Source organism: Myotis myotis, unplaced genomic scaffold (genome assembly GCF_014108235.1).
Source record: "Myotis myotis isolate mMyoMyo1 unplaced genomic scaffold, mMyoMyo1.p scaffold_m19_p_2, whole genome shotgun sequence".
NCBI lineage: Eukaryota > Metazoa > Chordata > Mammalia > Chiroptera > Vespertilionidae > Myotis > Myotis myotis.
The window spans coordinates 188626988-188653880 of record NW_023416324.1 but is presented as its reverse complement, the minus strand read 5'-3'; the positions used below and the strand labels follow the sequence as shown (position 1 = coordinate 188653880).

The following is a 26893-nucleotide window of genomic DNA, read 5'->3' as shown; positions in this document are numbered from 1 at the left end:
AGAAGTAGATAATGCAGCAGTGGTTGGAATGAAGCCCTGACCAGATCACCACTGCCCAGCAACAGCTCTACCCTGTGGAAACCAAAGATCTTCACTAGATAGAGGTCTTTGTCATAACAGTAAAATTGTTTTATATGCGTTCTGTTTTTAAAATGTTAATATCAAATTATAAAGAGACTACTATAAATAGTTAAGGATTATGTATGCAATGGGCCAAGACCCTAGTGAGAGGCATATCCTGGGTTTTCTTTTGTTTTGTGAAAGCATACACACAACAAACAAACAAACAAATGCTGCTTATAGACAACAATGATTCAAATGATATTCCAAAGACATGTTTTTGTTGAGAAGTTCAAGGTTTGGAATAAAGACTCTAAAAAAGATTCATCCAACCCTTCACTATACAATGAGGAAACTGGGGCCCCAGAGAATTGAGGGACAAGCCCAAAAGATAATGTTCAACAGTGAAAAATATCTCATCCTTTACTTTCTTTATATACCATCAGGGTGGTGACTTGAAGTATCAAAAGAGAAAGAAACTAGATGTTTGACCTCTTGGATTTCAGGCTTCAGATTTAGAGATGATCACATAAGAGGCCAAAAAAAAAAAAAAAGGAGGGGGAAGTCAGAAAAAAAAAAAAAGGAATTCTTACAAACAGATTACTGCTGGCCCACTTTTCCACTCTGCATGGAGTCAGTCTCAGGACCACAGCATGTCTCAATGGTCTGAGGCCACACTGTGGGAAAACATCTTATTCCCAGACATCTGAAGCACTGCCCTCTAATAAAATCTGCCTAAATCTTTCTCTGTATCTGTTAAGGTGTCTGGATCTTTATTATCTAATTTGGGAGAATTCTCTAAAATTTTCCTCTAAAAAGTAATTGTTCTTCGACAAAGTCCTTTGACCTCTCAGGTCCTATGTCCTACTTTAATGGCCATTTTGCCTCAGGAGGGGGAAAAAAAATATATGTGATGTAGTAGATTTCTACAAGGGGTTTTAGTTTGACAATATTTTTATCCCACAAAATTATGTACTGTTGTGAATCTTAAATGTTTCATATAGTTTGGCAAAGAAAACTTACTTCATATTATTTTATTTCATAATATATATTTTATAAATATATGTTAGATGCTTCTAAACTTTGTGATATGGAGCTATTATAGCTATTGAGTTAATTGCAGCTGAAGGTGGAGATTAAAAGTTTTAATTTGGGCCCTAGCTGGTTTGGCTCAGTGGATAGAGTGTCCACTCGCGGACTGAAGAGTCTCAGGTTTGATTCTGGGCAAGGGCATGTACCTTGGTTGCAGGCTGGATCCCCAGCTCTGGTTGGAACATGTGCAGGAGACAACCAATCGATGTGTCTCTATCACATCAATGTTTCTCTCTCTCTGTTTCTCCTCCTCCCTTCCACTCTCTCTATAAGTCAATGGAAAAATATCCTCAGGTAAGGTTTAACAACAACAACAAAAAAGTTTTAAACTTGGAAATGCTTTGGCCACTATATTTCTAAATAATAGAAGTGGAAATTTTCAGCTTGAACCCACACAAGAAGGCTACATTCTCTCCCAAGGCATCTTAAACTTTCTCCTTTTTAAAGGCAAGTAACATCTACCAGACATAGAGTATAAAATCAGCGAAGAAAAACAGCAGCCAAACTACCCTACAGTACAAAGCCAGGCTCTGTAGGAGGAAACTTGAGGGAGGTAGTCAACAGATCTTATTGAAAAAAAATCTCCAAATACATTAGGAACACATTATAAAAACATGTACGTAAAGTGAAACTTGGGCAGTCATTTTACTATATTATCTTAGTTTCTAAAACCCCTCTTATTTCCTCATCCTGTTACATTAGTCATTGCTTTTCACCATTTGAAATTAACCTGTTTTTCTGTTTGTTCACTGGTTTACTGTCTTTCTGCCACCAGTAAAAAGTCAGCCCCTTGAGGGCAAAGACCATGTCAGTTTTGTTCACTGGTTTATCCCCGTGTCTAGAACAGTGCCTGGAACACAGTTATAATGTGTGGAAGGAAGGAATGAAGTCCCAGAGCAGACTGACTTGTGACATGTGGAAGACGATCCTAAGAATGCAGGCAATCCCAGGAAAACAGGAGTCTGGACCAGGCCTGAATAAAACTACTATACTCTTAACTGAGCTGATTATTCTCTTCTCCCTGAATGAAGGAAGCATATTTTTAAACCAGTTCCCTGGTAAGGAACAAATTTATGCTATATCATTAACATATAGATTAACATTTACAGTGTTATACCTAAGTAAGCTCAAGTTGACAGTCTAGGAAAATGAACATGGCTTTTAATGTTATGGTCTTAAGCAATCACAATTCTAAAATGGTCTTCATAATATCTTGAATATTGCGCTAGGCTTTGCTGTAGATGAACACCTAGACTTAGAGGACTAGACAGCACAACGTTTCAGAGGGGGACCTGTAATACACTGAAGGATTTTAGTAGAAGGAATTATAACTCAGTGATTATGGTCACAGGCTTGTAGCTCAGATAGTCTTGGGTTCAAACTTTGAAATATGGTAATGACCACCATGTCTATTTGCTATATAATCTTGACTGATTTATATAACATCTTAGAGTCTCAGTTTCTTCATCAGAAAGATGGGTAATAGTATCTCATCAGATTTTTAGTACAGTTAACATAATGTAAAGTGTTTACTTTAGTGCCTGATATATCATTAGGGCTCAACAATGGGTAGTACTATCATTAAGATCTCTGCCAAGAATTGCAAAAAGGCACTTGACATCATTAACATGCAAATGGAAAAACTGTGAAACATGTTACATCAAGTCATTAGAATGTTGTATTATTTTAGATATTTCTATCTGACAGTTCAAGGTATTCAGAGGAAGGATTCTGCATTTCATCTTTATAGATGACAATCTATAGATGACACTCTAACACTTTCTTAGCTAAGTGTTGTAAAATCTTGGAAGGCCAGCCTCCTGAATCACACTAATTTAACTGCCACTTTCATGTACATGAAAGCTTTATAAAAGTTCTCATTTCTACTTTCTAGACATATTTAAAGCATAAGTCAGAATAAAAAAAATCTGATATGTCCTAAAAGGTATTAAAACAATGTAAATATTACATGCAACACACAGAATAAGATTAGCAAAAAACTCAATCTGCTAGCATAGATAGCGGATCTCTGCATTTTAAGTAGCACCCTAGAGAGGCGCACACAACACCCACTCTATCTGAACCTTACTTCCCCATGATCTGGGTAGTACTGTTTGTTATACCTGGGAGTCAACTGTCTTTAAGCAATATAGAGACATTAATATCTATGACAGAAATTTGATTTCTAAAATATCTTAGATAGGATTGTACTAACATAAATAGGAATATTAATGCAAATTCACTGCTTTTGCTTCAAATAGACTATATAAAACATACAAAAAGAATAGAAACATTTAATAAATCTTTATATACTGCTAATTTCATTTATTCATTGATATAGGCCTATATTAATACAGATGAACACAGGCACAGTTTAAAACAGAAAAAGATATACAGAATATATTTGCAAGATGATGATATCTTGACAATTCTTTTCCAGTAACCACCTTAATCTCTGTGCATTTCATTCACAGTGAATCTAAATCCCTTCCCTTCACATTTTGAGTGTCAGGATTTGTCACTCGTCCCATAAACAAAAATGAACCTAGGAAAGGAAAAAAAAAAAAACTTTACAAATTTCTGGAGAAAAAAATATTGGTAATAACAAGTTTTTTTAATATTTTAACAAATCATGTAGCCTTTGTTCTCTATAAGATAAATAAGCAATGTCTAACAGCAAAGCCCTCGCCTTTGTCTAAAACACATAATTATATCATCATTAATAATTTTATGGAAATTTATAAAGTAAATTAACACCCATGACAGCTTGACATGAAAAATACATGAATCCTGTTTTTCATACAGGAAAGCAAAAATGAAATGACCGAACGGTGTTCTTCTAAATATAGACACTCAGTCAGGCAAACACAGCATAATAAAATAGTGATGAGCATGGTAGAGTTTTAAATTTGAGGCATTAGCACTTATCTTCTTGTGCATGTAACATAAGCCCTTAGGTTTAAAAGTACGGCTTCTCAGATCTTCAGCTCTGAATCACAGCTCACTGCTAAAGACAATATTTTTATATCTCTAGTGCTTTCAAAACCTCATGGAGGTGACATAGTATCCAGCATAAATGCAAACACCTATTTCCAGCCATCCTGTGTTTGCAAGTGAAAAAGAACTAAAAACTGGAGGACAAAACTGAAACAAATGATGTGCCAAAACCCATTCATCTTTCTTTTCTACTAGGGTAAGGCAAATGGTGTGAATGGGTCCATGTCGATTGTTGCTTTACGTTCCTTACAGTCATATGTAATAAAGGATAATTTCAAAAGTGATAAAATAAGTCTTACATAAATTTAAAGCTGATTGAAAGTACATTTAAATGTCTTTGAATAATAGTGAGAGAGCCCCTTTTCACTCCTTACTGTTCAGTCCAAACACTGACACCCTTAGGAGAACCCAAAACATGAAAATAGACTAAATCTCCAGCAGACATTTTCTTCTTTTTATGAGTAATTATAATTCATAACACCTTCATAAATTATAATCATTAGTAATTTAAAAAATCTCAAAATAGTTCTGCAATAATAAAGAAAACTAATACTTCTATTTTTCAGATAGATAGGGATGCATAATTAACTTTTCCCAGGATATTTTGTCGCAATAGGAATCTTCAGTGACTCTTGTATCTTTATGATTCTATAGCATATCCAGATTAATTCTTCAGGAAATTTTAAAGTAACTTTTATAGACATTCATAACTGAAGATATTGTTTAAAATTTTAAATACTCAGAAGTGTAAGAAGCCCCTTATCTCAGCCTTTTCAATCTGTTTCTTTGAGCAAGGAGAACCACATTTGGAATTAAGTTTTCAGGCAGTCACCCATCTACTCACTACTAAATCAGAAAGATTAATGGAATCTCTTTTGACATAATAGCTATGCATTTAGAGACAGGATGAAGCAGAAATCATTAGTGTTTCCATTTTTCTCTTCATGCCCATTCTTAAAGAGGTGTCCCAATTTTGATTATCATATTTATACAACATCTACATAAGACAGAAACAACTTGTGCCTCCTGATATTAAAATACAATAGCATAAACAATGCTAATGGCATAAAATAAAAGAATTCTTCATAAATACCATGCAGTCTTTTTCTCCCTTCAACTCAAGATCTGAACGAATTCTAACCAGTGTAATACTGTCAGTTTCAAAATCATAATTCACTACTTTCTCAGAAATGACACATTTCATATAGCATGTTTCACAATTCCTTTCTGAAAGTCTCTAAAACTGTCCTATATCCTCAGCCTCTCAGCCTAAAAGAATAAAAAAAATTCTATATTTCCCTGGATGTTCAGCTTAGTAAGAGCTTTGAAAGACTATACTAAAATATAAAACTAACCAGATAGAAAGATACAAATAATGTATGGATTTTGCACAAAAGGACTGTTTGACTCAAAACAATGTTTAAATCTAAATAAAATTTGGTTGTACTAAGTCTAAAATCATTCATCCTCATACTTCTGAAATGGTTAAATGAATATATTTTGTGTTAGAGCATTAGTAATCTACTATGTTATGCAAAATCGTCATTTTTGTTAATCTAAATAATTTTTTTAGTTCACTTGTGAGAGAAAAATAAATAAATCTCTGAATGTGTATTGTCTTAAAATAATAGCCCATTCTACATTTTACATGGCAACAATTTACAGCCCCAATAAATGAGTCACCATTTATTTTAAATAATACTTTAAGGGAGGAACCCCAGTTTAGAAAGTTTCATTACAATTAAGATCATAAAACAGTAGGAATTGTCATAAGGTCTGATAGTGTGAAGCCCTATCACAAATAAATAAAAAAGTACTTTATTTTGGGTTTTGAATGTCACTGACGTTTAGCTGATGGCTATTTCATGGCCTTAGTCATCAGCTTAGAAAATAGAGGGTGAACATCACTATTCTAAATGCCATTATTTCCTTGTTCATCGATGCTCAATGTAGCTTCATTTCATTCTGTTCTCCATACTCAATAATTGTATACTAATTGTAAGAAATTAGAGTTACCCAAAGGTCAAAGGTGTATGGATGAAATGACATACTCGGAATATCTTTGAACACTGACACGCCTACTACTGGAATTGCAGTTGTGCTCATGCAGTTTCAGCAAATCTAAAACCGGTCCACTGTTCCCAAGGTAAAGCCTTCAGAAGGGTCACTCAACATTAGTTTCATGGAGTCTAAAAATAAGAGACTGAGCCCGGCTGGCACGACTCAATGGTTGATCACCAACCTATGAACCAGGAGGTCACAGTTTGATTCCTGGTCAGGGCACATGCCTAGGTAATCCCCTACTGGGGATTAAGCCCAATCAATGATTCTCTCTCATTATTGATGTTTCTATCTCTCTCTCTCTCTCTCTCTCCCTTCCTCTCTGAAATCAATAAAAAAAAACAATTTTTTTTAAAAGAAGAGACTGGCATATCCTTGAAAGGACCAATAACATCAGAATCCCTAACAGATTTAGTTAATCTATCAGATTTAGATTCTGAAATTAAATGTTTCCTGTCCATGTAAAGCAATTTATACAGAGAAATATTTTTCGTTTTCCTCTCTTTATTCGGTTATTCACTCAATTATATTTATTGATTTGTTCATACTTTATACTTATGTGCCAGGCACAGTGCTATAGGCTTCATATGTCCTCTTATTTAACATTATGAGATGAGTACTAATATTATGTTCATCTATATATATAAAAGCCAAGCGATTGGAACAGTGGAACAACTGCAGTGACCAGAATGACCAGTTGTTATGACATGCTGCGGTGGCCAACCGGCCTGATGGGGGCCCCAGTCGGTTCCCCCCCCCCAACCTCCTGAAGCCCCTCCACCTGACCAGCCCTGCCCCTGATTGGCCCAACCCCACCCCACCCCAATCTGGGGCCAGTCGACTGGACCCCACCCATGCACGAATTCTTGCATGGGGCCTCTAGTATAGCATATAAAAAAAATAGGACCTAGAAAGTATAAGTGATTGTATTACAACTATTAGTTAACTGAGCTGGGACTTGAGCCCAGGTCTGATACCCAAATTCATACTCTCAATCTCTAGGGACAGTGATATTGTGTGCAGGGCACTCTGCCAAATACTGGGCTGGATACAGGAATGAATAAACAATGATTTCTGCTCTTTTCTGGTTTATGACCTTCACATGGACTGGAGTCCCAACTATCAATAAATGTAAAGAAAATTCCCTCACTGTATCATACTCTTGACCTCTCCTTTTCAAGAGAAAGTAGAGAAACATCTACCCAGACAATCTGCATGTTCATATGTTGACATTGTGTCAAATACCAATCCAATCCTCTACTATCACCTCTCCCTTTTTCACCTAACTGCATTATCTACCAAAGGACCAAATTAGAGATTTGGAATTTTGTTTGAGCCCTCCCACCCACTTAGAACCTATACCTAGTCTCACTTATTTTTTTGTAATCTACCTCTGAAACTTTTCACAACTCTGCAACTCCTGATTTCTACTATTTGAACATCGTAGAGAGTTGATTTCCAAGACAAACAGGTCCTAGTCCCTCTCTGCCACTTAAACAAATTACATAACCTCTGTTCAAGCTACTATGTCTTTATTAGTTAAATATATAACCTATTGAAATGATGAGAGATTTAGAAATAGAAATTTTAAATGGTTAGCACATATAACAGCTATGTTGGCAGTTATTATTACCATTGCCCGATTTTTAAGCCCTTGAGATCTCATAAAATAGAATGTCTGGTAAAAAACAGGTGCTCAACAGATATCCATGGAAAGAATAAGTGGTTCAGGTATGTAGATTACAATTGGTATCTAGGAATATGTCCATTTAACCTAAGTAGTTCCCCCAGGAAATTCTCAAAAAGGTACCTGTTGGGATATTCTTCATAATAAACAGAAATGGATGATTTGCTATAAATTGGTTTGGAGCCAGGCTCATGATCACAGGGATTTGTACTCCTACAAAACAGAGACAACAGTTATTTAGATGTTCACATTAAAAGATCAGTAAAGAAACTTTTAAAAAGCAGTAAAGAAAATATATCCATAATACTTTATGTTCTAGTAGACAGGAAAGGTTATCTTGTTTGAGGATTTAACATGTGGAAAAATTACCATTTTCTAAATGCAGAGAAGTTTGAAATAAATTTAAAAGCCAAAGAGCAGAAGAATAAATATTGGATCATTCAGGGACTAATTCTAACTTCACATTTATGCTCAACGAAGAAGAAATCCAGATACTAGATTCAATTTAGTGAAAGCAGTTGAAATATTTCATCTTTAAATGGTAATTTTCTGCTCAGTTTTTATTTACATTATATGATTTATTCTTATAAGGTTTCAAGTCTAATTCCTGTGCAGATATGTTTGCACTTTATTTCTATTCTTCAGGCTTGTGTAATCACATCTGAGTTTAATTTTTTTTTAACTTACCTTCCCAAAATTATTCTGTGAGCTAGGAGGATTTGTGCTGTCATGTGTAGGGGGGTTTTATTATGAGATTAGAAGCAGAGATTTGCTGCCTTAACAATTATTTACTATGATAATTTATACCATGCTGTTCTATTGTATCATTTGTCAGTGTTTAGAATGGGTGAATTTGAGTGATTGAATTTTTTCTTTATAGATTAAATATGTCTACACTCAATTCAGATGTTTCCTTTGCTAATAATACAAAGACTTTGTATAATTTTTTAAACCTATGAAAATATCATTTTAAAAATATATACCATGCCTTTAGAATTGAAAAACAATTGTACAAAAAACAACAACCCATAATGTTCCTCTTCACTCTTTGTTTGGGATATGCAAATTAAACTGACAAAAACAGAGTAACAGAAGACATACTTTATTTTTTTATCCACATAGGAATGTTACAGAAAAGAAGTAAATACTCAAAAAAGTGGCTAGGCTTGAGCGCTACCATACTTACAAAGGGTGGTAAATTGTGGGGAAGTGAATAGACAAAGAAAAAAAGGTTTGGACTTCTACGGGTGGTAAATTGTGAAAAGATAAATATATGGAGGAAATTAATGGTAGATAATGGTTATTCAGTAAGGCTTGTTATGTAGACTCATTTTACTGCCAATTTCCTTCTCCTATGATAAAGGTGCAATTTATGCCCTGCTCTTAGGCAGATTAGAGCATGTAGAGAGCTTTTTTGGTATCCCTTGTTTCTCAATTGCCTTCAGTTCAAAATAACATTTCTGCCAAAGTAGAATGTTTTGGGGTGGCATATTTTGATCCCCTTCACAATAAAACATAAACCTAGCAACATGAAATTCATAGTCCTGCCCTATCTGGATGATCAGGGCTCAGCTCCCCAAATTACCAAGGAATACAGACCCATGTCTGAATTAAAGCAGTGATTCCCAAAGTGGGCGCTACCGCCCCCTGGTGGGCGCTGCAGCGATGCAGGGGGGCGGTGATGGCCACAGGTGCATTTGTTTTAACTTTTTTTGTATTACCTTTCTATTCTGAGTTCAATAAATAGTTTCATAATTTCAAACTTCAATGTTTCTAATTTACACCTTTCTTGACTATATTTTACGAAAAAGGTAGAAACATTAATACATATATCTTTCTGTTTAATTGCTATTAAAATTTAAAAAAAATTAATTTCCAGGGGGCGCTGAGTAGTATTTTTTCTGGAAAGGGGGCGGTAGGCCCAATAAGTTTGGGAACCACTGAATTAAAGAGATGACCAGAAAAGCACAGTAGTATAACTTCCATTCTCATGGGTCAATACTCAAGCTTTTTTGTTCTTAAGCAACCTCTGAGCAGATGCCTGGAAGCTAACATACTCCTGATGACTGTTCTGAGGTAAAACACATTAGGGTTACTGCTGATCCCCAAGTGATTGTTACAGTCTCTTAGAGAACTCCAGGCTTAAAGTGAGAGCCAGTGGACAATAGGAGAGAGCGCTCTGAGCATGAAGTTAGGAAATTGATTCAGTTCAAACTCTGCTGTAAATTGGTCAGGCAAGCCACTTCACATTGTTGGGCCTGTTTTTCACCAATATAATGAAAGGGTTAGGTAATGATCTATAATAATTCTTTTGGTTCTATGTAAAAGCAGCTGCAAAATGTGTCTACATGGAGCGTAACGTCATACCCATGCAGACTTTTGATTTTTCCAAGAAGTGAAATATTATATCCCCTCCAATGTCAGTTCCTTGAATACAGTAATACAAAATCCTTCAGGAGATGACAAAGTGAGAGTGCAGTATGTCACACCCAGATGTCAAAACCTGTTGATACTACATTACAAATTATTTAAGAAATTCATATCTATCTATCTATATCTATATCTATATCTATATGAATACTAAAGGCCCGGTGCACAAATTTGTGCACCAGTGGGGTCCTTGGCCTGTGGGATTGGGCCAAAACTGACTCTCCAACATCCCCTGAGGGGTCCCAGATTGTGAGAGGATGCATATGAGGCCAAGGGACCCCACTGGTACATAATCAGGGCCAGGGAGGGATGTGGGAGGTTGGCCAGCTGGGGAGGGACCATAGGAGGGCTCCAGGGCATGTCTAGCCCAGCTCACTCAGTCGGCCAGACCCCAGCAGCAAGCTAACCTACTCGTCCGAGCATCTGCCCCCTGGTGGTCAGTACATGTCATAGTGACTGGTCGACCAGTTGACTGTCTGCCCCCTGGTGGTCAGTGCACATCATAGCAAGCAGTTGAGTGGCCTTAGCATATCATTAGCATATTATGCTTTGATTGGTTGAACATACAACCAAATGACCAGACACTTAGCATATTAGGCTTTTATTATCCTACTAGAGGCCCAATGCGTGAAAAATCATGCAAGAGTAGGCCTTCCGTCCCCCAGCTGCCAGCACCGGCTTCCCTCAGGCACCCAGGCCCTGGGCTTCCCTCCTCTGGCCACCTGCAGGCACCCAGGACCCAGCTGGCTTCCCTCCGGCCCCAGCTTCGTCAGGAAGGACATCCAGAATGAAGTCCAGAAGATGTCTGGTCTAATTAGCATATTGCCCTTTTATTATTATAGATATGCAAATCAGCCAAATGGCAGAATGACCAGTTGGCAGGGGGTGTGGCCGGTGAGCAGGTAGTGCCAGGCTAGCCAAGGCACATGCCAGCAGGCAGAGGGAGGGAATGGCTCTGTGGGTGTGGCGAAGGGGTGATGGGAAGGGCCGGCACCATCCCCTGATTGGCCCATCTGGTCGCCTCCTGCAGAGGGAGGCTGGGCGGCAGCAGTGGGGTGATGGGGGTGGTGCCGTCCCCTGATTGGCTGACCCAGTTGCCTCCCAGAGAGGGAGCAGGCCTAAGCTGTCAGTAGGACATCCCCTGAGGACTCCTGGACTGTAAGAAGGCACAGGCTGGGCTGAGGAACCCTCCCAGTGCACGAATTTTCATGCACGGGGCCTCTAGTATATGGAAGGATATATATAAACTTGTAAAAATTTGACAATGTGGCAGTTTAAACAATACATATCTTTTATATATTGGTTAGAACCCAAATAGTCAAAAAATTAAAATAGACATATGAGGGACTTGTTAAAGTTGCTTTTTTCATTTCTAATTGGATTTAAGGGTTTTTTTCCTTATTATTAAGTATCTTATATACATCATAGTTACTATTCAAACTTCCATTTGTTCAAAGAAATATATCACAGAGGAGTGGTTTTCAAACTGTAATGTGCACACAAATCACCTGGAGACCTTGCATTTTCCTGATTCAGTAGGTCTGAACTTGGGCTTGAGGTTCTTTTTTAAAAAAAAAAAAAAAAATTGTATTGATTTCAGAAAGAAAGGGAGAGAAGAAGAGAGATAGAAATATCAATGATGAGAGAGAATCATGCCCCCCAACAGGGATCAAGCCTGGGTATGTGCCCTGACTGGGAATCAAACTGTGACCTCCTGGTTCATAGGTCTATGCTCAACCACTGAGCCATGCCAACTTGGTAGGCCTGAGGCTCTACATGTCCAACTAGTTCCTGAGTGATGCTGATGCTGCTGGTCTATGCACTACACTTGCAGTAGCAAATATAGGCTGCCAGCCACTGCAGACGCTAGTTCTCAAACCTGGAAGCACATTGGAAACAATCGGGGAAACTTAAGAAAATGCTGGAGCCTGAATCTTATCACCAGACACAAAGATTCAATTATTTTGGACTGGACACAGGATTTTTAAAAGCTTTCCAGGTGACTCCACTGTGCAGTTAAGTTCAAGAACCACTGCATGTAGATAATGATAAGAATCAGTGACAAAAGACTAACTTGGTGGGATGGAAGAATAAAATTAATACAATTATATAAGAGTGAGCATTCCTGAACAATAACGATTTTATATTTGAACCTAAAGTTTTCTCTGCATATCCTATCTGCTAATTGACAGGTAATCCAATTTGCAAATAAGCACATATCAGTAGATGGGCCTCAACTCCCAATCAAATCTCTTCCCTTCTATTTGCATTAAGCTATGGCAGAGATGCATACACCTTATATAATCAATTTCTTTTTGTGTCCTATGGAGTACTAGACAGCAGGAGTGAAAAATGAGATCAAAGTACTGCAAAAATGCCATCCCCTAATGCTCATTGCCCGCCCCCCCCCCCCCCAATCTTTCCTCCCAGCTTGTTGTGAAGCCCATTGTCCTACCTGTAGATGCTGCGGCTTCACTGCCATCTTCATTTATCTCCAAGAAAACTTGTTGTACGACTTGAGAAACATACAGTTCAGATGAATCTGTTGGGAAAAATGAAAGCATATTTAAGTGTTAAAATTCAGAGCCATTGCTTATTAGGTTCCAGGTTAATTACATTTTCAAGTGAACAAAGAAAAAGGAAATAAAAAAACTCTTTCCAAGTTAATTAATTTGCTAGAGGAAAGGGTGATTTAGGTTTAGCTTTTGCAGAAATGGTATAGAGACAGATACAGAGAGACCAACCGTGGCCAAGATATAAAAGGTAAAGACAGAAGGGTGTACTCCTCAAATCAGATATCCCATTAAACGAAATATTGAATGGACAGCATGGTCTATAGACAAGATGAAAGGAGCTTTACAGATTCGAATTAATCCCACCCTGTGTTTTCAACCTCAAAGCCACTTGTCTTTTAAATTCTGTATCAGTTTTGATCTAAGTTTAAAACAAAATTTACTTTTCTTTTACACTGGGGAGACTATGAAAGTCTAAAGCGCTTCTGTGGAATCTGTCATAATATCACTTCAGAGCTATGCTTCAAAACCTGTCAGATTTTTCAGTGTAAAATGGTGTCACACAATGTTTTGTTCTGATGCAGATACGAGCTGAGAGAGATGGCCCTCTTCTCTCTTTGTGGAACTGATGTGTGTGTGAAGTGTTCCTGGCACAGTGAGGATGGTCTCCTTGAGAAGGGGGAAGAGAAATCATGAGTTTCAGAGCCATCCGCCACCCTGCTCCTACAACCTTCAGCAGAAAGACAGCTACATTCAAGGGTGACAAGAGGAGGAAATGGGCCTGGAGACTTTAAAAGGAAGGAGGAAAGGAGCCTGGTGTCCCTGAGAGAGAAAGCTGATATGAGGCAGGTGGACTCCACCAAAACCACCAAACATGAAAGGGCTCATGAAGAGATACCTTAGCAAAGGGGGATGAGCTCTGCAGGCTTACTGGAAAGTAAATCGCCCCAGGCAAGATAGAAGTCCTCAAAGGGACATTTACATTTCACTAAAAATAAACTCCAAATCACTTATGGTGATTCTATCTGGGCCCTGATTACTTTTTATCCTTATCTACACTCCTGTCCTTATTTGGAAGCTCCACCTACAAAGTGAAGGAACAAAGTCCTAGCTCTCCCTCTGCTTACAACTCCTTCCCAAACCTTTCCCTATTAGCTCTCATGTCATTCAAGTTTGGGCTAAAATGTCATTTCCTAATAGCAGTGTTCCCTCACCCTGTCTAAAGACGGAGGAAAGGGGGCATCCGCCTCATTGGTAGATTAACTGAAAAGCAGGAGAATGCGCTTTAAGGTCAGGGGGAAAGGCACCTTTTTTCTCCATGATTGCCTGGAATACAACAGGAGTCACAAGAGAATACAGAGCAGAGGACCTAGGGGTCCATACCAAGAACAAAGCCCAAACTGATGAACAAAAACAGATCCAGAGACAGAGAAGTATCAATCAGACTGTCAAACCTCAGAGGGAAGGTAGGGGAGGGTGGGGGTCAGGGGGAGAGATCAACCAAAGGACTTGTATGCAGGCATATAAGCCTACCAGCGGTTCTCAACCTGTGGGTCGCGACCCCTTTGGGGGTCAAACGACCCTTTCACAGGGGTCGCCTAAGACCATCCTGCATATCAGATATTTACATTATTATTCATAACAGTAGCAACATTACAGTTATGAAGTAGCAACGAAAATAATTTTATGGTTGGGTCACAACATGAGGAACTGTATTTAAAGGGCCAGAAGGTTGAGAACCATTGGAACCAATGTACACAGACATCAGGGGGGTGAGGGCATGAGGGGGGATAGTAAGGAGGAGCTAAGGACACATATGTAATACCTTAATCAATAAAGAAAATTAAAAAAGGGGAGTAACAGAAAAAAAAAGTAGGTGTGGGAGGAGTAGAGAATTTCACCCGTTTTCACAATGTCACAAGACCAAGTGACTCTCTGCCTCTTAGACTAAGAAACTTGGTTTTGTGTATTCTGTCTTACCACAGAGAGGACCCAGTCTTGGGAAACAAATAAGACCTGAGAGGTAAAATGCCAGAACAAGAAATCTGGACTCCATAAACTCAATGTTTTCTACATCTTCATAATAATACTATCCCTTAGTTTTCTATAAAAATTCCATGTGTCTGTATGAAATAAAAAAAAATAAAAAATCTTCTTTGCTAGAAGATGTGCAAGTAAATATTACGGTACCCCTTGTCTCACTTGTATTTTTTATTTAGCATTTATGGAGTAACTTCTGTGTTCCTAAAGATGACATAAAAAAGAAATAACAGTTAGAAGTCAAATCTTCATCTCAAAATTTCCAAAGTAACTCTCTGAACACATTTCCTCTAAAATTTGTGAACTCCATGAGCACAGGGTAGTGCCTCTTTTGTGTAACTATCCCATAGCACTGGTGCTGGGCTGGGTCTCAGTAGCCTTTAGTGAGTGCTTATTGCACAAATGAAAGGTAGGGATAGCATGGAAACCACTCTTTTCCTAATGACCAGGAATAGTGCCATCCTTGGTTCTGGTTGGTCTATTTCAGGCATAAGACAGAACCAACATAGTTAAATCAAATAGGTAACTCAGGAGAGAAAGAGCTGAAAATGTTGGGCATTTATTCTCTCTTCGAGGTGTTCTCTTGCATAAATTCTTTTATGAAACATTTTGGAGTTATTTTCTTGCCAAATCTGCCAGTAAAAAGAGATTTTGTAGAATTCACAAATTGCTGGGAATTTGAGGAGTGAGTAGCTGTTTGAAATGTCTGGGGGACAGCGAGTAAGCTTCCGAAGGCGAGAAAAAGTTTAGGAAGAAGAGGTGCTGGGGAAATGGCTCGTTTTATTTCAGGCTGATGAGGCGGCTGTGTTCCAAGGCACACTCAGATGGCATCCTGTTGCAGTATTTAATGTTGACTGTCTCATTTCTGATGCCGAGGAGATTGTCAAAGAAGTTAGATCTTTCTGTCAGTGTGAGAACAAGTAGCTAAATCATGTGTGAAGGTGACAGTGCACTTCTAAGTTGCCTGCGTACCCCACCCAATCCCTGCATCAGGAAAGCTCATTCTGTTTATTTACCTACATCATTGATGAGTAAATAAATTAATGAATACTTCTTCAAAGCCCAGATTTATATAGGAATACACAAAATTTCCATGCCATGATACAAAAGCCCATCAGATAGATAGGCTTCTATTATCAGGCCCCTTTTTATAAAATAGAAGACTAAATTTAAAAGAGGGTAAGTAACTTGGGACTAATTGGTCCTCCTCATCGTGTGTGTGTGTGTGTGTGTGTGTGTGTGTGTGTGTGTGTGTGTGTTTGAACTAATGGGTATTGTTAGGATGAAAAAAATTAAAAGACTATCTTGGGCTTTGTTGTGCAATTTGAACATCTTAACCCTGCACAATTTCCCAGGTGCAAGTTAGCATAAGAACTCCATCTCCCCAGTTGTGTTGTCAGTCCCAAGCTAAATGTACAAGCTGTAGCGTTACACTTTCTAGATTGTGTTCATCATCAAGCATGTTGTGAATGCCTGTTTCATGGGCTCTGATATTACCGAATTAACATTTGCAAATTGGGTTATAAGAGTTTTATTAGCTCTGCTCAGATGAGAGACTCAAAGTTGTAATTCCCATTGTTCAAATAAGAAAATCCAAATAGGGCCGAAATAAAAGCCCGTATAATACTTTACCTACATAGTTTCATTACAAGCATGGTTGAAAGGCTTATCTAACATTCTAACATGCTTTCTGGCTTTCATTAAGGAAAAGTACTTAAATGCAAAATAGAGTGTTTACAGACAGCTCAACACGATGATGGCATTTATTCATCTTGTATGTGTTTATTTCCTGGAACCCGGTGCTCTTTCCCTTTTAAAAGCAGTCAGTTAACATGATTACTAAGAAAACATTTAACATGCTGTCAAATTATTTATCATATTACCTGTTATTCCAGAAAGGTCACAGCCACCACTAAATATTTCTGTTATGTTCAAAGAATACAAAGCTTCTTTGAAGTCCAATTTTTGTTCTACTTTAAATCTGTTTAAAAAAAGAAAGAAAGAAACACTGTCTGCATTTGCTACTTCCATTTTTTTTAATCTATAAAGTGGTTGACTTAGAAGAAATTATATTGTGAAATCTTCTGTTTGCATTACCCCAGTTACATTTCTTCACATCTCCACCATTTTCCCCCTGCTCCACTCAGCCATTCTGGGTTACTAATAACTTCTTTTCCAGATAAATGGTTGGTGGGAAGGAGGAAGAGAACACCCTGCTTTTTGAGTAACAATTACCCAACTCAACATGGTGAGCATTTTAAGTTTCCAATAGCTTGGCTCATCCCCTACAAGTTTGAAGGTTCCCCTCCAGCAACCATCTACACTCAGGTGTGTTTCCCACCATCCAAGACTCTTCCTGGCGGATGGCCATGATGTGATGAGAGGTGGACAGGAGCCAACAATCCTTGGAGGAAATTGCTGGCTACTGAGGTGCAGCAAGGCCTTAGTCACCTATTTTCCTCCTCCCCATCCATTGTCATAATTGAGGTGACTTCCTTCTGTTGAGAACTCACCTAATATCTTTTCAATAGGCCCAGTAAGTGGTGTAAAACATTGAAAGGGAACAAAATATCTTCCAAATGAAATAAAAGATAGAAATTATAGGAGAAAAACAAAAATGCCCACTACTTCTGATTCCTGGCGGCACCCTCGGAGGCCAAGAGAGGCCTCAACCCATTCAGGTCCTTGTCAGGGAATGAGAAGGAGTTGACCAGCATGACAGAAAGATTCAGCAAAGCACAGGAAGTTTATTAAAGCGACAGATCACACTCGAGAAGTGAGGGTGGGTGACCTCGGAGAATGAAGAGCACCAATGGGTCTGGGCAGAAGGTCTTTATTAAACGCGGGCCAAGGTGGTCCTCTGCTTCTGAAGCTGGTTGCCAGCAGGAATCACACTTGTCTCTCCTCTCTAGCAATTTCTTTTTGGTCCTCCCAATGAGAGGAGATTGGGGAGAAGGAAGCAGGGAAACAGGTGGTCTGTGAAAGTCCTGTCTGTGATGTTCCAGATAAGATGGAGAAGGGGAGGGCTGGAGCTTGAGACTTTTGTTCCCTGTTCTAACTTTCCTGCCTCGTTTCCAAAGCAGGGCCATAAGTTAGGACTCCAGATTCAGCTCACCTCTCCAAGCTGATGTAAAGAGGGACCTGACACAGAGAATCTCAAAGACTCTTTTAAGCACAGAGACATGATTCCAAGTCAACAGCAATCACTGAACCTCACGTTGGCATTTTAATAATAATAATCCTATATAATAAAAGCCTAGTATGCAAATTTTCCCCTCAACCAAAGACTGGGAGTTTGACCGCTCGCTATGACATGCACTGACCACCAGGGGGCGGCACAGAACATGATGGGCATTGGCAATGCTGTGCTGGCAGCGGGCGGCAGTGGAGGCACTGCTGGCCTCCACGGGCCCCGACGAGAGTGGGACCATGGCAGGATGGTAGAAAAGGTGAGTGGGTGGTGCCAGACCAAGGCGCGAGCAAGCAGGAGCCAAGTGGGGCCAGATCATCCTGCAGAGGGCAACCAGCAGCAGTGGCTGAGAGCAGGGCCACTGCCCAGCTCCCAGGCGCTGAGGGAGAAAAGGCAGATAGAAATATTAAAATATTTCTTCTAATTATTTTCCTTTCGATGTGCATGAGTCCGTGCACTGGGCCACTAGTAATACCACTACTACTACTAATAATAATAATAATGATAATAATATAATAATAATAATAAATAACTAATACTCACTGACATTATAGATGCTCAAAGCATCAATTTGCATTTGAAAACCAGGTTGGAAAATTTGTTTATGAAAGAAAAGAGTGTGAAGTCCTCAAACAGGGAGCTTTGAATTTTCCTACATCAGCCAAATTCCCAGACAACTCCTGCCCATGTTGTTCTGTCTGAGCATTGTTCTGCCCTGATGAGCATTTGCCCGTGTTCTCAGGTTTGGATACAGACACAACTGCTCAAGCACAGGATTCTTGCTTAGCTAACAGGTAGGCCACATCTGGGGCTAGAAATTAACTTGAGCAGTCAGTCTAATTAGATCATTGTTTTAATTGCCGAATACTGAACGAACAAGCTTCCTAATTATAAATTTTCAAAACAATGAATCTGCTGTGGCAGAAATGTACTAGACCTAAATTATTTCTGGTAAAATACTGTGCACTTTTGGAAGATGTTAACTCATACCAAACCCTAGCTCACTGGCAATGGGCACAACAGGCGCGTTCAAACCTACTGATAATGAAAATAGCTTCTTTTATAGCAACTGTTTTCAGCTTCTTTCTCTGAACTTTCAACTAAGAAAGATAATAAGCAGGATAATGGTTTTGAGGGTTTGTTTGTTTTGCTTTGCTTCATTATCACACTCTATTTTTAAACTGATGGAGTATGGGCTTCTAAAAGGCAGAGAATAAATGTTCCACCTATAAATTGACTGTTTTTTTTTTATAATAACACTAGTACTGCAAGACATATTACAAGTTCCAATAATGCCTAATTATCACCACAGTCATTTACGTAACAGTCCTGCTCATAATATAGTCCAATGAAACCTACAGCAATAGAAACCCACTTAACCATTTAATCTACAACCAATTTCTAATTATCCATAATTATTAGAGCCATGAATAGCCATATGTAAAGTAGCACTTCCATTAATATAGTTTATAGTTTTTAATCTTCACATAAACCCCAGGAAGTTAGCATTATTATTCCCATTATTATTCCTATTAACATATAAAAAAGTGAAGGTTTGAGAAGATTGATTTTCAGGTTTAAGGTCAGGAGAGGAGACAGAGGTAAGATTCAAACTCAGGTCCATTCCAAGTCAAAGCTAATGTCATAACTCTCATTGCCTTCTAAAAATATATATAATTCAAAATCATAATCTATCTATCTATCTATCCATATATATATATATATGTATATATATATATATATATTAGTATATATGTAGTTAACTGTGCATGTGGTTTCATTTTCCCTTTTCCTTGATTTTCCTCTAAACTTGTCAGAAGAATACAGCTAAAGTAAAAGAATGGCAAAAGATTGGATAGGCAATAAAAAACTAAATAATCATGAAATGAATGTTTTAGCATACATAAGCAATATCTGTTTGCTTATAAGACATAAATTGACGGCCAAATGCAATCATTGTGCTTAAAGGGGTCTTACCCAGGTAAAAGCTGCAGAAAAGAGAAAAAAACACGTGAGAATTTCTGTTTTGAGATGGATTCACTCCTGTCTACAGGCCCTACTGTGGATTGGTATTTTGCTTTCCTTTTCGTACAAAGCTTTATACCCAGGACTCTTGTTTAATGATAAAAAGCCTTGGTTGGGTCTCCTTTACCATCCTTATCCTTATTATTTGGAAGCCCAGCTTTGAGATAGTGGACTTGATTCATCCTTGGAATGTTCAGTCTTAGAATCAAGCAACCCAAAATTTAAAGCTGCACCCAAAGAAAAAAAATTAGTACAATCCTTGACAATGGTGAACCTGGACTACTGTGTCAGTACATAGTAGTTTCTGGTCCCTTTCTAATCAATTACCTTGAAGGGTGTGTGTGTGTGTGTGTGTGTGTGTGTGTGTGTGTGTGCGCGCACGCAGACGCGCACATGTATGTGTGTGTGAAAAACTCTGTTAGTCTCAGGGTTGAATTAAAAATACGTTCCATTACATATAAAACTTATCTGGACAAAGTTTAATGAAAGCTTGGGACTCCAATTTATATCCATGTCCAATAGGTTAAAGTAAATGAACATTTTGTAATCACTACTGCAGCTGGTCATGACATCTCTATTCTCATATCCAGCCTCATTTTGCCTGAGTTCACTTTCTCTCACCCACACACAATTCACATTCACCATCTTACAGATCCACAGCTGGCCACACCTGGGACTGATTTCTAGCTCAGCAAGAATATGATACTTCATGTCCTATGGTAAGAATTCTCTCTTTTCAAAAGTCTCCTTGCACTGCTGCTCCACATCTTTTATCTTGTTGCTCATTCTACCAGTGATCATTTGCTCTGTTCTGTGCTCTCCCTCATGGCTGCCTCGCATTACACTTGTTTTCTGACTCTTGCAATTTTGGCTCTGCTATTTGTTAGCTATGTACCCACAGGCAAGGGGTGTCCCTTATCTATAACCTGAATATCAAAATAGATCTCTATCCAATTTATTGTGGGGAATGAATGAGATATGGTAAAAGGAGAAGCATTTTGAACAGTGTTGACACTGCAATAGATGTTCTATAAAAGTTAAAATTGAGTGAGAATAACAATAAAAACAATAAGAGTTAATAATGAGTACTAACGTTTTTTTACACATTATCTTATACTAGAGGCTCAAGGCATGTAATTCGTGCAAGGGCCTTGGCATGAATTACATGCCTAGCAGCCCCGACTTCATCTGGAAGGTCGTTTGGCTGTCCGGTCTAATTAGCATATTATGATTTTATTATTATAGATAATCTTAACATCAACCTTAAAATGCATATATTATCATTATCCCTTTTAATAATAAAAAATATTAGGTAAAGTAATTAAATTTATATAGTTAGAAGATTTCAAAACTCTTGGTCTTCAATATTATGTTCTATTTTCCATGAACTGGTTTCAAAAGTTAAGAAAAGATATTGTGAGATGCCACATCAGTAAATATTTTTTTAAAAAATACCTCTCAGAAATAGTATTACTATTGTTTAGTTATTAGTATACTTTTCAATAGAACTATATATAGTATTTAACAAGCAAGTTTAAATAACTGGACTGCCAAAATTTCAATGACAACTATGAAAATTCTCCCAAGGAAATACATACATGACTGTATATACATATACTTGCTAATAATTTCAAGGTCCTTACAGACTCTCTAAAGTCCCAGTGCACTCCAGAAGTCCATGCTGTCCAGTTAAAGACTGCTACAAAAGAGCAAGAAGTCACAATCCTCTCATTTTCCTAGTAAGTCAAGCTTGGAAACTCAACGCATTCTTACCCATATCTAGTTAGTCACACACTCCAGTGTCTTTCTTCTCCACCAATTCCTTACTATTCCCAGGGAAGCTGCCCCCTTTAAACATTCATTACTCAGCTCCCAAATCATTGCAGTAGGTTTTTTACTGATCTTTTGGGCTTCAGCCTCTACCTCTTTGCCATATCCTGAACATAACTACTATTCAGATTAAAGCAACATGCCTTCATTGAACACCTACTATTTTTCAAATGTATGCTCTGTGCTGGGGTCACAGAAAGAAACTATTCATAGCTCCTGACCTCAAGAAGTTTACAGTCCAGTGAGGAAGACAAACAAATATAACTGCTATGCAGAAATAAACACAAGGAACAGGGAGAACTTATCCCACCAGGGAGAAAGGAAGATGCTGTGGGATCTTGCATGAAGAGATCAAAAAAGCTTTCAAAAACTCAAACTTTGTTTTAAGGACACATAGTAGTGATCCAGAAAAATGGAGGTAGGGGTAGGGGTGGTAGAGAGTTGGGAAAGAGTTCAGACAAGCTATTCAGCATGAACAAAAACTATCCCTCTTAAACACTGCCTTAATACTCCATTATCCTACTTGGAAATTTTCAGTAACTCCCCATTACATGCAGGGCTTACCCATCTTGATTCTTCTAAAGCCCAGCTCAAGTTCTTCCTCTTTCATGAAGCTTCTGTTTACAATTCCAGTTTCTAGTGCTTCTTCTCCCCTCTCCTCTCTCCTTTTTAATAAACCTCCTGGTGCTTATTGATTATACCATTTCTTTTAGAATTTGCTGTGCATTGCTGCATATTGTTAGTAAATTTCTCATGCAAATCCTTCATGACTCCATCTATCATCTTATGGATAGGCAACATCTTGGCATCTGTCCTAGTTCCATGTCTAGAGTGCTGTCCCAATTAATCTGTGCTTCTGGACAGGAGATAAATTTTCTAACAAGTAGCAGAATAATAAGACTATAAGGCTGTGAGCCAACAAGCATGGGAACTTATCCCATCTCCTAACACTTAGTCAAATGTCAATCAATTTATTTTTGAATGACTAAGTTTATCTCTGAAATACAAGATATAACCAAGTCAGAATATAGAGCCACAGCATTAAGTATCCTATATAATAAAAGGCTAATATGCAAATAGCCCTAACAGCAGAACAACCAAACAACTGAACAACTGAACAACCGGTCGCTATGACATACGCTGACTACCGGGGGGCATTTGTGGAACATGGTGGGCATCGGCAGCAGGCGGCAGAGCGCAGAACATGGCAGGCACTGGCAGTGGCAGGATGGTGGAGCAGGTGAGCAGGGGCGCCAGACCATGGCGGGTCACCAGTCGCTATCATCTGGGCAAGCCTCTAGTGGTTACTGAAAATTCTTTGCTCCCATGTGCTGCGGTCCCACCTGGCACTCATACCTGCTGCCCGCGCTGGCACCATTCCCACCCACTGCTGGCACTGGAGCTGCTGCTCGCACCTGCTGAAGGCACCTGGCGCCGGTCCAGATTGGTCAGTGCTGTCAATGTGTGCAAGTGGTGGCTGCAGGCCCCGAGTGCCCCTGAGGGCCTCTCCACCTCCCCCTACTCCTGAGGGGCTATCGATCGGGGCAGCAGCCACTGCTTGCACTGGCTGGTGGTGCCAGCCCCAATTGCTCCACGCCATCAGCGGGTGCAAGCAGAGCCAGCACTGTCAGTTCATGGAAGCAGTGGTGGTGGTGGGAGCGGGGCTGCCAGCAGACTGGGGACCAGGGGCTGTTGAAGGAGGGGTAAGGTGGGGGTGTAGAGGATGGGCTGAGACCCACCCCTGTGTCCACCGCAGCCTCACAGCCCACAGTTCCTTTCAAGGTTCATGAATTCATGCACTGGGCCCCTAGTTAACATATAAATGCTAAATATTTTACAAAGTTAAACTGCTATGTAGATGAAAGTTACTTGCTTATTTACCTTACATACATGTATTAAATGATCACTTTTGCCCATACACATAATCATAAAAACACATACAGAGAAGAATCTGACATAACTCAAATGTATGTTAGACTCTTCAACCTGAGGAAATTTGACTATTAATGTTTATAGGATCCCATATTATATTCAGACAAAGAAAGATGATTATTTTAGCTGCTATCCAATTGCAGAATAATGTCCAAAATTAGATATCTGGTGTGTTACTCATAATAAACACTAGAAAATACCCTAGTATTTTTTAGACTATATCTTGTTGCTCTTGATTCTTAACTAGTATACATCAAAAAGGGAAAGAAGTGTTTCTTAAACAGTAACTAGTCACTCACATGCTCCTTCCTACTATTATTTATATACAAGTATTTATAGATTAACTTTTCTCTCTTTAGCATTTACTAAATTTTGCTACCAAAGAGGCTTTATTTTGACTTAGAATAACAGTATTTATTATAGTTGGTGTTATGGGCTGAACTGTGTCCACTCTTTATATGTTGACTCTCTAATCCCTGGCACCTTATAATGTGACCTCATTTGGAAATAGGGCCATTGCAGATGCAATTAGTTAGGTTTATATCAGACTGGAATAGAGCAGGCCCTTAGTCTATTATGACTGGAGTCTTTATAAGAAAGGAGCATGCCACAGGAAGAGGGATGACCACGTGATGACAGGCATCTATAAGCAGAACAACAGCAAAGATGATGAGTCACCACCAGAAGCTGAGAAGCAAGGAAGAGAGAGAGCATGGCCCAGTAAACACCTTGATGTTGGCCCTCTAATCTCCAGAACTGTGAGAGAATAAGTTTCTGTTGTTTTAAGCCACCTTGTTTGTGGTAATTTGTTACAAGAGCTCAAGCAAACATATCTTTTTAAATTGTTTCAGTTTTACCTAAATCTTCATTAGTTTGAAACCATAATGCATCCATTCAGATATAAAAGAACCACAGCACTGAGTAATAAAATATAAAATTGTCAGTCTGCTCAAAAGTATTTACTGAGCCTGTGTAGGGAATCAGAACAGAGGTTGGAGAGAGAAATTCAGATTTAAAAGACATGATAATAAAGGACAAATAAAAAAGAGAGAAAAACATTGAAAATAAAACTCAGATAAACATTCTTTGAGAGCAGAAAGAAAAAGGGGGAAGATAGGGAGCAGGAAAGTTTTACAGAGAGAGAAAAATAAATAGAATAGTGCCACAAAGTTTAAAAAAATATTTTCAAGAAAAGCAGAATGGTTAATAATATTTGGATCAAGAGCCCAGAGTTAGGATGAGAAAATAGGCTATGTCTTACTCCAGGACATTATAAAAGGTAGAAGGAGAGATGATTAGCAAAGACAGACACATTTTGAGGTAAAGGGTAGAGTGGTGAGTTTGTATGATGATCTGCTTTCTTTAAAAAACAGGAAGTTGAGACATATGTTTCTTGTAAGAGAAATCACATAAAGTAGTGCATGTAGATAGAATAATGGTAAAATTTTGATGTGGTGTGGGTGTTAGAAAAGTCTTATAAATGTGGAGTCCCAAGTCCCAGCCTTGGTGAGGCCAGAAGTGACTGCTTTCTGGGTTTTGCTAAACAAAATCAGTAGCTGAGCAGCAGCAGTGGTTTTTTAGTGAATTCAGGATTGAGACTGGTTGGGGAGAGAACTGAGAGCGATAAAGACCTGAGGACAAAAACACTAAAAATGGTTGGTGAGAGAATGGTTGAAATAACTAGGTGGATCTTGATTAAGTGGAAAAGAAGAGAAAAGCCAAGAGGTTTAAGAGACCAAATGGCAGGAAGAAGGGCACACAGACCACGCAAGCCTTGATGAGTTTGAAGAAAAATAAATTACATATATATATATATATCCCTAATATGCAAATAGACCTAACGGCAGAACAACCGAACAACCGAATAACCGAACAACCAGTTGCTATGACATGCACTGACCACCAGGGGGCACGTGCGGAACATGGTGAGCATCGGCTTCAGGCAGCAGAGCACACAACATGGTGGGCGTCGGCCACAGTGGGATGGTAGAGCAGGTGAGCAGGGGCGCCAGACCAAGGTGGGGTGCTGGTCACTGTCATCGGGGCAAGCCTCTGCTGGTTACTGAAAATTCTTTGCTCCAGTGCAGAGCCGTCCTGCCCAGCACTCACACCTGCTTCCGCTTGCATCTGCTGCCAGTGCCAGAGCCACCACTTACACCTGCTGCCGGCACCCGGCACCAGCCCCGAATGCTTGGCACTGTCAGCAGGTGCAAGCAGCGGCTGCTGGCCCCAATCGCCCCTGAAGGCCTCTCCACCTCCCCATGCTCCTGAGGGGCAATTGGGGCAGCAGCCACTGCTCGCACCTGCTGATGGCGCCAGCCCTAATCACTCTGTGCAATCAGTGGGGGCTGGTGCCATCAGCACGTGGAAGCAATGGCGACAGGAGCGGGGCTGCCAGTAGACAGGGGACCCAGGGCTTTGGTGAGAGGGGCCGGGTGGGGACAGAAGGGATGGGCCGAGACCTGCCCCTGTGCCCACTGCAGCCTCACTGCCCACAGTTCCTTTCAAGGTGCACGAATTCGTGCACTGGGCCCCTAGTTAGAAAAAAGCACAGGTTATAGTCTATTAGACGTCTGTTTCTTTAAAAATTAAGAGTATAATTTAATTTATTTGGACACATCTTATCTCTGAAATCTCTCCTGTCTCCTAGAAGTATAATATTGAGACACTAGAGGCCCAGTGCATAAAATTCATGCACTGGAAGGGTCCCTAGCAGCTGCTGGCTGCCAGCTGAGTACTCCCTCCCTTCCCCCGGCTGGCCCTTCCCCCTGGTTGAACTCCCAGATGGTCGAAGGGACAGTTTGTATACTATGCTTTTATTATATAGGATTGTTGCTTACTGAGCATGCCTTTGCAATTTCCATTTTGTACTGACTATGTAAAACTGACCTAGGAGTCTGGGTATAACTCAATGACTGTTAGAGCATTGTCTGTCAAAGGTGATTTAGCATGTCTTTTAATTATATAGTATCCTAAGTGTTTATTTTTCTTAAACATAATAGAAGATAAATATTTTAAATTCTAATCATGAAAAAA

General features: G+C 39.1%; 1 protein-coding gene across 1 annotated transcript in view; it reads right to left on the bottom strand.

The window, feature by feature from the left end:
• Positions 1-3620: 3620 nt before the first annotated feature.
• The window catches only part of SERPINI2 (serpin family I member 2), a 31371-nt gene continuing 8098 nt past the window's right edge, over positions 3621-26893 (bottom strand). The window contains exons 5-8 of the mRNA XM_036347491.1: positions 16764-16861; positions 12783-12869; positions 8021-8110; positions 3621-3697 (exon numbers count right to left, since the gene is read on the bottom strand). Of these exons, the coding sequence (XP_036203384.1) occupies positions 3621-3697; positions 8021-8110; positions 12783-12869; positions 16764-16861 (352 nt within the window). The remainder of the gene's footprint in view (positions 3698-8020; positions 8111-12782; positions 12870-16763; positions 16862-26893) is intronic.